Source organism: Amaranthus tricolor, chromosome 6 (genome assembly GCF_026212465.1).
Source record: "Amaranthus tricolor cultivar Red isolate AtriRed21 chromosome 6, ASM2621246v1, whole genome shotgun sequence".
NCBI lineage: Eukaryota > Viridiplantae > Streptophyta > Magnoliopsida > Caryophyllales > Amaranthaceae > Amaranthus > Amaranthus tricolor.
This window is the reverse complement of record NC_080052.1, coordinates 11,998,666-12,013,033: the sequence shown is the minus strand read 5'-3', so window position 1 is coordinate 12,013,033 and position 14,368 is coordinate 11,998,666. Positions and strand designations below refer to the sequence as shown.

The window sequence follows — 14,368 nt, the reverse complement described above, 5'->3', positions numbered from 1 at the left end:
TATTAATAGCGTCAATGAAATCACAATCTTTGAGTCAATTCATTATGTTTAAAATGGTTAGAATACCTTGTTGATAGATTAGAAATACAAATTTCCTTAATGAGTGTCTCTGTCATTCTAGTTTCGAGGACAAAATTTTTTTAAAGGGGATAGTCTGTAACACCCTATCATTTTATAAAGTCATTATTTTGTTATTATAATAATTCTTGGAGATTTTATAATTATATTAAATTATTTGAAATCAGTTTTAATCGATTACTCATATATATATATATATTTAAAAGGCTAACATATTTATATTAAAAATAGATTTGCAATTTCTAAAATAAAGATGTTCGAATCAAAATTATTATTTCATTAAAATATATGAACACACGAGGTGGGTTTCTTAATTGAACATTGCAAGAAGATAGATATAAAATAAATAAATAAATATTTAAATTAATAAATAAGTAAATAAGATTAAAAGGATGAGTTAGGTTTTTTTTTTCTTAAGTGGAACACTCCTTGCCTCACAATTTCAAGTCACGGCTCGCCCTCCCTTCACCCTCTACTCTTTCCTTCTCTCTCCCCTCACTCCTGCGCACCACCAGCCGTACAGCCTCCCCCACGAGCAGCCACCGCGTGGTCTCTTCCCAGCAGCAGAGCAGGCCGCGTGTGCCCTTACAGCAGCCGGTTGTCCCTAGTGCCGCCACTCCTTCCCTTGGTCGACCACCATCACCACAAAAACCACCTAAAATCTTACCTTTTTCTAGTTCTCCCATTGTGAGCCATCTTTTCCTTTCTCTAATTAATTTTTTTATTAGATTTAATTGGAATTTTATTAAGTTTATGAGTCTGAGGTTGATTTTGTGTTATTTTCATTAAATCTTATTATGGGTAAGAGTTTTTATTGATGATTGGAAAATAATTATGAATTAGGGTTTGAAGTATGAATGAAAATGATGATGATGGTGCTACTTTTGGGTTGAAAATGTTTAGTAAATTGAATAGAATGATATAAACTTTGAATATGTGATTATACTGTGAATGGTGATAATAGTATTTATAAATGGCTAGGATTTTTATTTAGTCACTAAAAGTGGTGGTGAATTGTCACTTGCTTCATAAAGATGATGGTGGATATTGTTTATGTTATTGAGTGTCATTATTAGTCAATTGTGGTATCATCATAGTTATTGGAGTGAATGTTGTCGTGTTAAGAATGCTTGACATGGTTGATTCGTTAGTTATTGTAAGCGGTGTAATTGTAGCCAAATTATAAGTTACTATTAATGTTTGTGACACGAGTAAGTGTTAGTACGTTACCACATTTCGTGGTAATATGGTTTTATAACTTGAGTCTCGTTGGTTTATAGAAATGGTCATAACGCTTATTTTGTTGTTGTGAAAGTCTACTTGATTGTTGGTTTTATTCGACCCCCAGCATATGTGCTTTGCTAAACCACTTAAAGACTATGGTTCTTCACTAACCGCAGCATATGTCTTATTTTGTTTTCTTTCAAAATCCCGCCGGCATATACATCTTTGCAAACCCTCGAAATTTTATACATCTTGCATATACTGTATTGTTCTCCTTCATAAACTCTTGCATACTACTGTGTTCTTCAAAACCCACGTAACATTCATAATCATTGTTCTTCGAAATCCAACGCACTACTCTTCTTCTCTACTGTTCTTCGAAACCCACGTTGCTCTTCTTCTTCTTCTTCTAGTGCTGTTCTTCGAAGACCCACATAACCACCCATGAATTTCCTTCTTCATCTTCAAAGACCCACGAAATTTCAACCTATTGTTTTAATTTACTACATTTAGTTTTTGGTCACCCATATGATTGATTCTAGGTTTATGTTCATCATCTGAGACTAATCAAGCTAATTCAAAAACTTGAAGAACAATACAATTTGTCATCGAAATGTCATTGAAGGTAAAAGATTTCAATAGTCCATTATTTTTACCCATCATTCAACTCAATTTGTTGGAAAAACCTGAAAAACAACATAATTTGTTGGAAAAACCTTCCATTTCATTGGCTTTTTTACATAATCTTTATGATCACAACATTCAACTTCTTTTACCCACCTGCAAAAACCCTTTTTTTTTCTTTTACAATTTTCAAGCAAAAACTGGGTTCATCATGTTACTTCCCATACACAATCGCCATCATCGGATGAAACCTTATCTCTATCATCCTCCTCTAAGAGTAAGAGAGAAAATGACAATGCATTGCAACTTTCAGAATAGAAGAAATTACTTAAAGATTTAGAGTTCAAGAGTCATGAGAAAGAAGAACAATTAACGAATTCTATGGTCCGCGAAATTCTCTTTGCAAAAAGAACTCCACACCCACATCTATCGAGCTTTGATTTTCATGTGGAAGCTAAGGAAGACATAATTCACTTTGGGAAAAGAATTAGGGTTCTTAAGATTTAAAGGGGAAAGGGGAAAGAATTAAAAAGAAATCGTGTCTTTAAATATGAACAAATGTTGACTTAAGTAACTCACGTGACCCCACGTGCTGGTCAAAATAAAATTTTAACGGTCAACATACGAAAACCGTCAAGTGGTAAGTCTTTTGCAAACGTTTATATCATTGAAGGTAATTTTTTTGTAAAAAGTAAATTAGATTAGAAATTTTTTTGCAAAAAGTGCTATGAAGTAGGTAGATTTTTTTGGTAATTTTTCTTTTTAAATTAAAAATAACACTTAATATATTAAATTTAGTCACTTGAATAAATTTGTTTATTCTAAGACGGTCTCTCGCGATCCCTCTTAGGGTTTATATTGATTTAAGCTCCTCTCCTCCCATATTAAGTCTCGCCCTTACCGCTGTCTGTCTTCTGCATCCTCTTCAGGTGTGTTTCGCATTCATTCTCTTCTATGTATTTTTGTTATCTTATTGAACTTTATTCTTAATTAGTTGTCTATTTAAGTTTTACATTAAGTTTTATGCTTTAAATCTTAGAAAATTAAGTGTACGAATGTATAATTTTTTTCCTATTCCGTGTGAAATTTCATCTAAGTTGCCGGGATATCTAGAACTGATGTATAAGATGTTGATAATGGTGTTTTTTTTCAGTGTAATGGCTTTCGTAATTGTTGAGATTGTTTCTGTTAAGTGTAAAAATTGATACCAAATTTCCTAAAGATTTGGTTTTAAATTGTTCAGATTCTTACTGTAAATCTTTAAAATTGATAGAATGGTATAAATTGATTGTTATTAGTGGGTGATTGAGTTTGTTGATCAATTTAATGTAATTCAAATTTAAACGGTGTTAATTTATACAAGACTTATTGGGCTGTTTATTGGTGAAAAATCAAATTTCTAACAAAATATGAGTTGTAATATAATGTATATCAAAGTGTTAATCTGTTTGAGCAAATGATTCTGAATTTTTAACTATCACTACTCAGGTGTTTACATTCTTGTGTGATCACCTCAAACTTAGCAAAGATACAAACGACGAAGGAGAGATTGTAGATCTTTCCACAGCCGCCATGGGAACACCAGAAACTTCACGAGAACCCTGCCCAGACAGAATCCTCGACGATGTAGGTGGAGCTTTCGCCATGGGAGCAGTAGGTGGTTCTGTCTTTCACTTTATCAAAGGTTCTGCCAACGCTCCTAAAGGCGAACGCTTTTTAGGCGGTTTCCAGACCATGCGTATGAGTGCTCCAAGAACTGGTGGTGGTTTTGCAGTTTGGGGTGGATTATTCTCAACCTTTGATTGTAGTATGGTTTATCTTCGCCAAAAGGAAGATCCATGGAATTCGATCTTTGCAGGCGCTGCTACTGGTGGGTTTCTGTCGATGCGACAAGGGCTGCGTGCTTCTGCAAGATCTGCTGCTTTTGGTGGGGTTTTGTTGGCGTTTATTGAAGGGGTTGGGATAATGATTAATCGGATGACTTCCCCACCTCCTCAGATTTATGAGGATCCGAACATGCTTGGGTATGGGATGGGTGGGGCTAATCCGCAAATGGGTGGAGGGAATAGTGGTGGGTTTGGTTTTCCGGGTCAAATGAAAGAGTCTGATGTGGGTGGGGATAGTGGTGGGTCAGGTTGGTTTGGTGGGTGGTTTGGAGGTGGTGATAAGAAGAAAGAGGGGAATGGGTCTAGTGGAAGCGGGTCAAGTGGAAGTGAAGCTAAGGTTTTGGAAAGCTTTGATTCACCTCCTATCCCAAATTTTGATTACAAGTGAAGATGATCGTGGGCTGTGTTTCAAGGTAAGGAGTAATTTATTACTTCTCAAATGTAATGCATATTTGAGTTTTGATTTGATGGTGTTTTAAAGTTAAGAATTAATACTTGTTGTCTTGATTGTGTTATCTTTTGAGGAAATATGAGAAAGGTTTTGTTGTTCATGCTAAATTTGTTACTTCACACTTTATTTTACACTATCACACCCTTCCTTTTGGGTCGACTCAAGGTTTATTTATTGATTTATAATGATACCTAATTGTAAGTGATCACTTTCAATTTGAAGGTGGAATTTTATTGTGTGATTTATGCTAGGTATGTACGGAAGGAAACAGAAGGAAAGTTGTAGAGGAAACTCCTCAGCATTATGTATTAAACAAATCCTCCCCTTTCTTTCATCAAATGTTATCTAATTCATCAAATGTCATCCAAATACCTTTTAGGAGAAAATACTAGAACTTAAATTGATTGTTCTTTATTGTTGATATGTTGTTATTGAGTTTTGATGGATTATCTATAATTGATGGTTTAGTGTTTGCACTTGTTCACTGAACTTTTGTTAATTGTATGTTCCTAATAAGAAATGTGAGCAAAGGTACTTATTTATTGTATTCTTGTGGATTTGTTAAAAATGTCTATTTTGGGTTATAAAGTGAAATTTATTATGTGTGTATACGTGGTCAGGTTTTGGCTGGGGCAGAGAAAAGAATTTATTTACTCTTTTATGTTTAGAAAATTAAGACCTTTCGTCAACAATTGATGGTAAAAAATAAGAATCAAAATTTTCGCAAAAATTTAACATTTTGGGTTAGATTTTTCGGGTCTTGTATCCATGTTAGTTTTTATATAATTGCTAATTCATTTAATTGAGTTCGGTTACAAGGTCAGGTAATTGTCTGGTCATTAGGTTTGTTTTGAATACCTTTAGTTTAGAATCCCTAACCGACAATATCACAGGAAGACACGTTACGTTTGACCGATGAACTATACGGAGTTTGTAAATAATTAATATATGAGGCCTCTGTTTTCTAGTGGCCATCGACAATCAAACATCTATAATGGCCTAGAACCGACTCTGGTTTTGGTTGACCTAACTTGTCAAGGACTTAAATAATTCATTTTCTTATCATTATTTTTTATTCTAAACATATGTAATTTTATTTTTTCGTAGAAAATATTATTATTTTAAAAAAGATTAATGTACCAATTTTAGGGCTACAATAAAGAAATATTAATTAATATTTTAAAAAATTATACAAAAATGTTGTTGTTTCCGTTTAAAAATAATGACGTGGAACTGAAAATACTTGGTCAAAGTAGCCCAGTTTGATTCAATTTTCAAGTTTTTTGGATCGTGTTACGGTTAAAATTTCTGCGTTATGACCCACTGATTCGAGTTGGGTTCTAGGTCTATTTCAAGTCGGTTCAAAATTCAGCAGGTGCTGATGAGACCGTACTTCATGAGATTAAGTGTTGGATCAGTGTTTGAAGTAATTGAACTGATGAATGAGGGTTTTGTGTTGAGAGTCCTATATATGCATTGTATTGATCTACTAGTAGTATTTTTTAATCGTTTGGTGATTGTTATATTTTTGATGCATTGTTTTGCTTAGTTGTTTGAAGCAGCTCATTTGTTTTCTGGAAGGTGTGTATTTTGGCGAACCTGTTGTGGGTGTGGAAGTTAATGTTGGGTAACAATGTTGGGAATATTTGTAATCGTCCTCAATTACACAGATGGTTAGGGTAGTTCACAAGTAATTAGGTTCATTTTTTTGGCTTTAGTGAATCAATGTTTGTCAAGTTTTCTATTAACCCTCACATATCTTTAAATTTTTTATATTTTAGTAAGCGGGTGTGGTATATGTGCCTCTGTCTAGTATGGTAGGGCTTCCAAGTATTCCTTTTTCTTTGGAATTTTTCGAGTTGATTGCTTGATGTCAGGAGGAATGCATGACTTTTTTTTTAAGCTGGAGCTTAGGCTAGGGGATGAAGCATCAATATTTATATTTTTTTGGAGGATTTAGTATTATATTTTTTATGATGATGTGTGACCTCAAAATCAACTTTTCATCTTTTTTGTGAAGCTAGAAGCCTTTTTGTTGCTTGGGCTCTATATTGGGTGAGACAGATTTATGCGTCTTGGTATTGTTATAGGAGTATAATGGATTTATAATGTTCATGTCCAAACGGACAGTTAGGCTGAGGGTAGGAGCTAAGATTCTTTGCTAGTAATCGTCCTTCATCTTTACACTAATCTATCTTGTTTATTTTTATGGTATTTTGGTTGATTGATGAAGGGAGATTGTTCTTCATGACATACAAAGGCTGGTGTATACTTCATAATGATTGAATCATTGAAAGATAATCTTGCATCATGCACTTGATGTAGACATTATAATTAATCTAATTCGACTTTCCCGTATAGCAAATAGCTGTGCACCTATGCCTAGTTGTTGCGGATGTTATACTGTTTGCTCATTATTCAATTTAGTAGTTTATAGGATGTTTTGCGCGGTGTCTTGTCTATTCTGTTTTTAGGGGAGTCCTATCTATTTTTTGATTTTGTTTCAAGATTTCTTTGTTTAAGGTGTGCTAACTGCTAAAGTTAAATTCGGCTTGCTAATTTGAATTATCAATCGTTTTTTGATATTATTTTTGTGATTTAATGTTCAGGCCTCGTCGTAGCTGTTTTCCGGGGATAATTCTCGTGCCTTATCATCAATAAGTGTTCGAGGAAGATTTTGACGCATGGTTCCTTTTTTTGGCACAAGTTAGAATAGGAAAGATGCATTATATATCCCTCTTTTGTTTCTGCAAATGGTGTACTGGAGCAGTTACACAACGACGTGGATTACATAGTCCTACTTTGTTGTATAGTAAATATTATACAATATAAATTTATCTAAGTTTTACGAACTTTAGCATAGAGCGTAGCTGATTATTATATTGCCCAATGTTTGGCACATTGGTCTGTTCCGAGTTCTAACACTTGTTCACGAAGCTCAGGTGAAACTTATATTTTGAGTGTTAAAAAGTTCATTATTTTTGCTGACATTCTAATGATGTATAACTAGTGGAATGTATTTTGAGTCTAATTAAGGGTAAGGGACAAGTGGTCAATTTCATTTGAGTTTGTTTGGTTGGACAGAAATGTTTTCGTCGAAATAAATTATAAACTATAAATAGCTGGTGTTGGACGAGACAGTCTTAATATGAGACGGATAGTTTATTCAGTTCAATTATAATTTTTTCTTAATATGTGCTTACTATTTGATCAATTTAAATTCATAATTTGAGCTTTTTTATAAGTTATAAACGATCATAATTAATCACTTTCAGGTTCTTTGCCTCTACTTATCGTTCCTTACCACCTCTCTTACCATTATCGTTTTTTAGTTATTTACATGTACTTTATGTGTTGTATAGATTTAGTTAGTTGATTAATATTTATGGTTAACGTGGGTGTAAGTTTCAGACTTTTGGATAGTTACAGGTTTCTCTCTCTTTGAAGACCGTTCTTGAGCCGAGGGACTTTTTGACCGCACTCTCCTACATGGGTATGAGCTATCGTCACTCTTCCCTCCTCAGACCCTGACCATAGTTGTCCATGAGCGGGATATATTGGGTATGATGATGATGATGAAATACTCTTATGTTCTATTATTCCATTAGTACTTATAATGGACAATATTTTAACACTATTATTGATAGTGTTATACCATTCATTTGTTTTTTGAAATTCTACCACAGAATAACACCATTATATTACCTCCATTTTGAAATCATGAAAACAAAATCATATATTAGGTAGAAATTGATCAGTTTAACATCAAAATTGATAAATTTCAAGTCAAAATTGAAAATTTTATTTTAATTGATTTATTTAAGGTTTATAAGTTGAAATTGATACACTTAAGGAAAAAATTGATACATTTAAGGTCAAAATTGATAAATACTCAAAAAATAGAAAAATCAGGGAAAACATATGAGCTTGTTACACGTCCGAATAAGGCCGGTCCAAATTGACGGTCTCATTAAATATATATATATATACATACATATATATATATATATATATATATATATATATATATATATATATATATATATATATATATATATATATACATATATATATATATATATATACATATATATATATATATATATATATATATATATATATATATATATATATATATATATATATATATATATATATATATATATATATATATATATATATATATATATATATATATATATATATATATTTATATATATATGTCATGGTAACATTTGTTTAATTTATTTATTTATTTAAATTATTAATGTCATATTACCTTAATACCCTTTGACCTTTAGTGTTGACCTTGACTTTCAGTCATGGGGTTTTTTCTGTAATCCCCATCTTCCTTACTTGGCCCATAAGCTAATAACTTTCCAGAACCCTAACTTCCCTCTGATAACTGCCCTTTACTCCTCACCATCATGGTTCCCCTTCTTTAGTGTTGATAACCGCCTACCACTATGCATGATAACCAACCTTCTTCCAGAAGAAACTTCCTCTCCATCATTATAAATAGAGGCAGTCAGCATCAAGGGAAGGATCATCTGCTAATAGCCCTTCTGAAATCCTTGTTCATAACCCTCTTCACTAGACTAACAAAAATACAAGCAACTTCCGCCCCTATACTCATATTCCTACAAGATCGTCAGAGGGGTTTTTCGGGAGATCAACCCCCGGACAATGCTAACGTGTTGTGTTGCAGGAATTCAAGTCACTTCCTTTCGCGAATTGCCGTTTCTGACAACGCTCCCACTTCCAGTATTTCAAGTGTCATGCACTTCCTCGTGTCATCACCGAAAGAGTTTGGCGCCGTCTGTGGGGAGTTGAACAAAAAGTCATGGCTTCCAAGAGAAATCCAACACAAACCGCAACCATGCATAGCACAGATACAGAGACTTCAGCGGGTCACGCTAACAATCAAGCCGTGACTCGCCGTGATCTGGACATGCTAGCATGAAACCTCACTACTGCCTTCTCCAAACAACTCCGCGCCGTCATAAATAATAATAACCCTGCTCAACAACGAGTATTGGAAGACATGGCAAACCAAATAAAGAATTTGCGAGAACGAATCGAACCCCTAATGAGATATCGAAATCCCACGAATCGCAGGATGGGAACTCAGGGATGTCACGTTCCAGCAAAAGAAATAAGAAGAGACGGGAGAGATCAAGGACCCATGCAAGCCTCAACAGAAGTGACTCCCAAGATGGTGAATCTAAAACCGCCTTTGGAGATGCCCGTACTTACCTGGAAAACAAGAAGCAGAGGGCGTTCAAAAGTGTTCAATCATTGGTGGACAAAAGGAGGAAAGAAAGGAAAAAAGCGCAACTCAGGGGATCTAGCCATCCCACCAGCCCCGTCATAATGCCGCGGAATGAGACTGGCGAGGGTAATCTTCTCGAAGACTTCATGCCAATAAGCTCCTCGCTGGCTCCGAAAGTGCTGAATACTCCCAATCCGGCGAAAATAAAGATCCCAAATATGATGGCCTTCGATGGAACATCCTGCCCCGAGGAACACTTGATGGCATACAAAAACTTGATGTTGCTGTACACCACCAACCCAGCATTGTGGTGCAAATTCTTTCCAACTACTTTCACAGGAGTAGCCTTGACGTGGTACACCTCTCTTTCAGGGAGAAGTATCCACACTTTTGCCCAATTAGAGAGCAAATTCCTGGGTCACTTTGTGGCATCCAGAAGGCAGGAGTAATCAAACTTTCATTTGCTTAGCATAACGCAACTGGAAGGGGAATCTATATCATCGTATCTGAGGAAATTCCATGAGGCAGTGCTGGAGGTAACGGATTTGGAAGAATCAGTCGCCTTAAACGCCCTGATCAACGGAATGAAGGCTCAAAGGCTGAAGTTCCAGTTGGTCGAGAGTCTAGTGAAGACATACGCGAAGGCCATGAAACAGTGTCAAAGCTACATCACGGCCTCTGAGATATGTCAGGCACATGACCTCAATATTCTCCCATCACTCCTCAAGGAACAGAGAGGAACATCCATCAAGAAGAGACGAAAACTACATGCCGCGTCATCCGGAACCCCCATCAGACATGGGACCTCCACGATCTAGACATGTATATGTCACAGAAGGGGAAGCCAAGACACGGAATTTGCTCGACGGAGGTAACGACCCGATGTTCAACCGCAACAGAAAAGACATATTCTTTGCCATTCGGGACGAGTTGCCAACTCCACCTCCTACTGCCACCCCCTCTAATTGTCGCAACTACTATTTGTGGTGTGATTACCACAAAGAATATGGCCATACCTTGGGCCAAAGTCGCGAACTCAAGCGTATCCTACATCAGCTAGCCGACGAGGGGGAGCTATCAAGGTTCATCAATCGAAAAGACTATGGCACGAGAGGCGACGCGGAAAGAAGGCCTTGGAACCAGAAAAGAGACGAGGTTAGGCGTGAAAGTTCCAACACACAAGGAACCATCAATATGATTTTCGGCGGCTACACCGAGGAATATCCTACAATCCGCGCCGCGAAAGACAGCGTCCATACTCTGTTCAAAGGACCTCCAAAAACCACCTCAAGTGGGGCGATCATGAGATTTGATGCCACTACTTACCAACCGTTGCAACAACCACACACTGATGCTTTAGTGGTTACCATCAAGATTGGGCAAATGATGGTAAGGCGAGTATTGGTGAATACCGGAAGTACGACCGATCTTATAACGATAGAATGCCTCAGGCAAATGAAGTTCGAAGAAAATCACTTACAGCCCCTCGATAAACCCTTGATCGGGTTCGGAGGAAATCAAGTCATATCCCTGGGAACAATTATACTCCCTGTACGGGTGGGGGAGAAAGACAGAAGCAGAACAATGCCCATGCGATTCACGGTGGTGGACCTGACATTCCCTTATAATGCCATCATGGGACTCCTACTTATCAATAAAATCAAAGCCGTAATCTTCCCTCATCAACTTTTATTGCAATTTGAACAAGACGACGGACAAGTAGGTATGCTTAAGGGAGACCAGGTAATGGCCCGCTAATGCCTTATCAACACCATGAAACGAGGAACTTCAGACATCCCCTCCAAAAGAGGAAGGGGAGAAAAGTCTCCATCCGTCATGAGTATAAATGGACAATAGCCCCCATTCATCAGTCTCAATTTCAACTAAAAGCAGTGTCAGTCGAATTAGACAATAGCTCTCATTCATCAGATACAATCGTTTATCCGTCACAATTTCAATTTCAATATAACAGAAGTTTCAACAATTTATTCATCATCCAACGTCAAATTCCAACGTTTCCAATTATTCGGTGTTATATTCTACTTTCTCATAATTATCTAGTCTTCAAAATGTAGAGTTGTCGGACGTACTCGACATCTGTTTACACAGCCTTAAGTTATCAAGTATCAGATGCCCACTAAACTTCCTTATTGCAAATCTTGTTAAAATAAGTGTTTTCATAGACTCAGCAAAAATCAGTGGCATCTGTAAAGTCGGACCCCAAAATAGGTCTTAAAAGCTAAGAACCTTGGAATAAATCTAAGTATGAAAGGATTGCTCATAATTCGTTCGACTTATAGACGTGACTGATTAGTTGCCGCATCATCCATGCTAGCCGTGGAAGGTGTTGAGGTCACGCCATCCTCTTCAAAGTTGCACTTTGTCACAATTCCTTCAAGCGCTAATCTAAGTCGCCACCAACATGGCAGGCACCAATACGCCCTGTCCGCAAAGTGGACAAATCGGGCCCCTTATACTATTTAGTCTTGAATTCATTTGCTAACGGAAGCGTTCACCACACATCCACGGAAGTATTCCATTTTCCACGAACTGCCCGACAAATACAAAAAGTAGTTGAGGCTTCTGAATTGAATCTTTAAAACTTGCGGAAGATATCACGAAGGAGCCGCGGTGGCTATAGAACTTCGAGAATATTGGTTGTTTCTGTAGAGTCTATAAGTCGGACTCTATATATGACCAACTTTCTTGCAATTTTTCTAAGTTATGAAAATTCCACAATGAGTCCATGCAGGTATTATTTATTCCGCGGCAATGTTCTATATAGCTGAGTTCACTTGCCTTGGTGTTGGCCTACAATTCCTATAAGGCATGAAACAATTATTGTGGAAGATGTCCATGTCATCGATAAGTCGGACTCCCCCAATGAGAGGGGGAATATCGATAATTTTTCTAAGTACCTAGACACTTGAATGTGTCCGGGGAGTCGATAAGTCGAACTCCCAAGGTGTGTGAAGATGTCGATAATTTCTCTAAGTTATCAGGCTTCCTCATAAAGCCGTAGGGTCGATAAGTCGGCCCCTAATTTAGACCCGAAAAGGTGAAAGCGTTGGGAAAAATCTAAGTATGAGGATTGTTCATTCTACCGTCCGACTTATAGATGTGGCAGATCTTTTGCCGCGTCACTCGTGATAGCCGCGAAATAAAAATGAAGTCGCGTCATCCTCCTCATCGTTACAAACCCCTACATGATCAGCTTCCAAATTTTCAAAGTTCCATTAAATCCGTGCTCATTGTGGAAGGTGTCCGTATGGTCGATGAGTCGGACCCCCAGGTGTCCCCCATAATTTTGTGAAATATTCTAAGTATGGAAGGATTTTCGTATCGTCCGTATGGTTGAAGACGCAGACCCTTACATTCATTCGGCGACATAAAAAATATGAGACTTGTCAAGAAAGATGAGGGGCTCGTTGAGACGAGTAATATTATTCTAAGTATTTTTATAATTTCGTGATATCGATAAGTCAGACCTCCAGGTGCTCCCAATCATTTTGGAATATTCCATGTATGGAAGGATTTTCGTATTGCCCGTATCGTTGAAGACGCGGACTATTGCACTCATTCCGCGTCATGGTTAAATAAGAAGCTCGTGAAGATGAGGAGTTATTCAAAGACCTGTTCCGTCATATAGACGAGTCGGATTCCCTAGGTTCCCCCGGGAAGACTAAAAAATCTAAGTGTAAATCCAAGCCGCGTCATCAGCCCCTCATATGATTTATTATTCGGACTCTAAGGCGTATATGGGCCAATCAAATTCACTTCCGCGGCATATTATCCTCCTAAGACTCCACGGTATGTTGTACAGTAATATAAAATAATAATAATAATAATGATAAATAAAATAAAATAATAATAATAAAATAAAATAAAAAATAAAAATTATTGTGATTTTATCCGTATAGTAGACAAGTCGGACCCCCCATGGGGGCGATCTTGTTCCAAAAATATTCAAAGTATTGGAACTTTCGCGACATTAAAGTAGCATAAACTAGGCTGGAAGCATTAATTTATTACAAATCCGTGCGAGTTATTACTCAATAGCAATGCTGTCTCAGTTGGTTTGAGCATCCCTACCACCCATCTTGGGTCGCGGGATCAAGCCTTCTTATCTACATTTTTGCTGCTGGATGGTGTAGACGGCAGAGGCTACCTCGCGGCATGCTACAAGCTGCGGCTCGACTTGCTTATTTGCTTTCCTCTTGGACTTTGTGTGTCTCATGATCATTTTGAAGATGTCGTAACTCGGAATTCGACGTGTGAGCAGTCGATTCGAAGCTTACGAGCCCAATTTTCATAATCCGTCAGAAGGTCTGCCAGATTGTGGATATATTCGTCTCCTTGGGAATTCGAGTGTCTTCCACATCCGTGTTTCTTCGTGAATTCGGTTTTGATGGACAATTATTTTTTCCGCATAAAGGAAGATGTTATCGATCGTTGGGGCTATTTCCTCACATCATCCTTCATGCGTGGGGCTAAATGTCATGGTAACATTTGTTTAATTTATTTATTTATTTAAATTATTAATGTCATATTACCTTAATACCCTTTAACATTTCGTGTTGACCTTGACTTTCGGTCATGGGGTTTTTTCTGTAATCCCCATCTTCCTTACTTGGCCCATAAGCTAATAACTTTCCAGAACCCTAACTTCCCTCTGATAACTGCCCTTTACTCCTCATCATCATGGTTCCTCTTCTTTAGTGTTGATAACCGCCTACCACTATGCATGATAACCAACCTTCTTCCAGAAGAAACTTCCTCTCCATCATTATAAATAGAGGCAGTCAGCATCAAGGGAAGGATCATCAGCTAATA

The 14,368-nt window shown here is 36.9% G+C and overlaps 2 protein-coding genes across 3 annotated transcripts; both read left to right on the top strand.

Moving 5' to 3' along the window:
• Window positions 1-481: 481 nt before the first annotated feature.
• LOC130815048 (mitochondrial import inner membrane translocase subunit TIM17-2-like) lies at window positions 482-7,329 on the top strand. Of its 2 annotated transcripts, XM_057681383.1 has the most exons (4): window positions 488-765; window positions 2,777-2,855; window positions 3,415-4,225; window positions 6,873-7,329. In XM_057681383.1, exon 3 carries the CDS (start codon window positions 3,499-3,501, stop codon window positions 4,198-4,200), a length of 702 nt encoding a protein of 233 aa, XP_057537366.1. In that variant the 5' UTR covers window positions 488-765; window positions 2,777-2,855; window positions 3,415-3,498; the 3' UTR covers window positions 4,201-4,225; window positions 6,873-7,329. The 2 variants fall into 2 exon arrangements, with proteins under 2 accessions (XP_057537365.1, XP_057537366.1); XM_057681382.1 differs by lacking the exon at window positions 2,777-2,855 and having other exon boundaries at window positions 482-765.
• Window positions 7,330-10,231: 2,902 nt separating this feature from the next.
• Window positions 10,232-11,293, top strand: LOC130815553 (uncharacterized). Its single transcript, XM_057682042.1, has one exon. It carries the CDS (start codon window positions 10,232-10,234, stop codon window positions 11,291-11,293), a length of 1,062 nt encoding a protein of 353 aa, XP_057538025.1.
• The last annotated feature ends 3,075 nt before the right edge of the window (window positions 11,294-14,368 follow it).

Bases quoted from the DNA above. Each gene is read 5' to 3' on its own strand.
- LOC130815048 (XM_057681382.1), top strand. From the start codon at position 3,499: ATGGGAACACCAGAAACTTCACGAGAACCCTGCCCAGACAGAATCCTC.
- LOC130815553 (XM_057682042.1), top strand. From the start codon at position 10,232: ATGACCTCAATATTCTCCCATCACTCCTCAAGGAACAGAGAGGAACAT.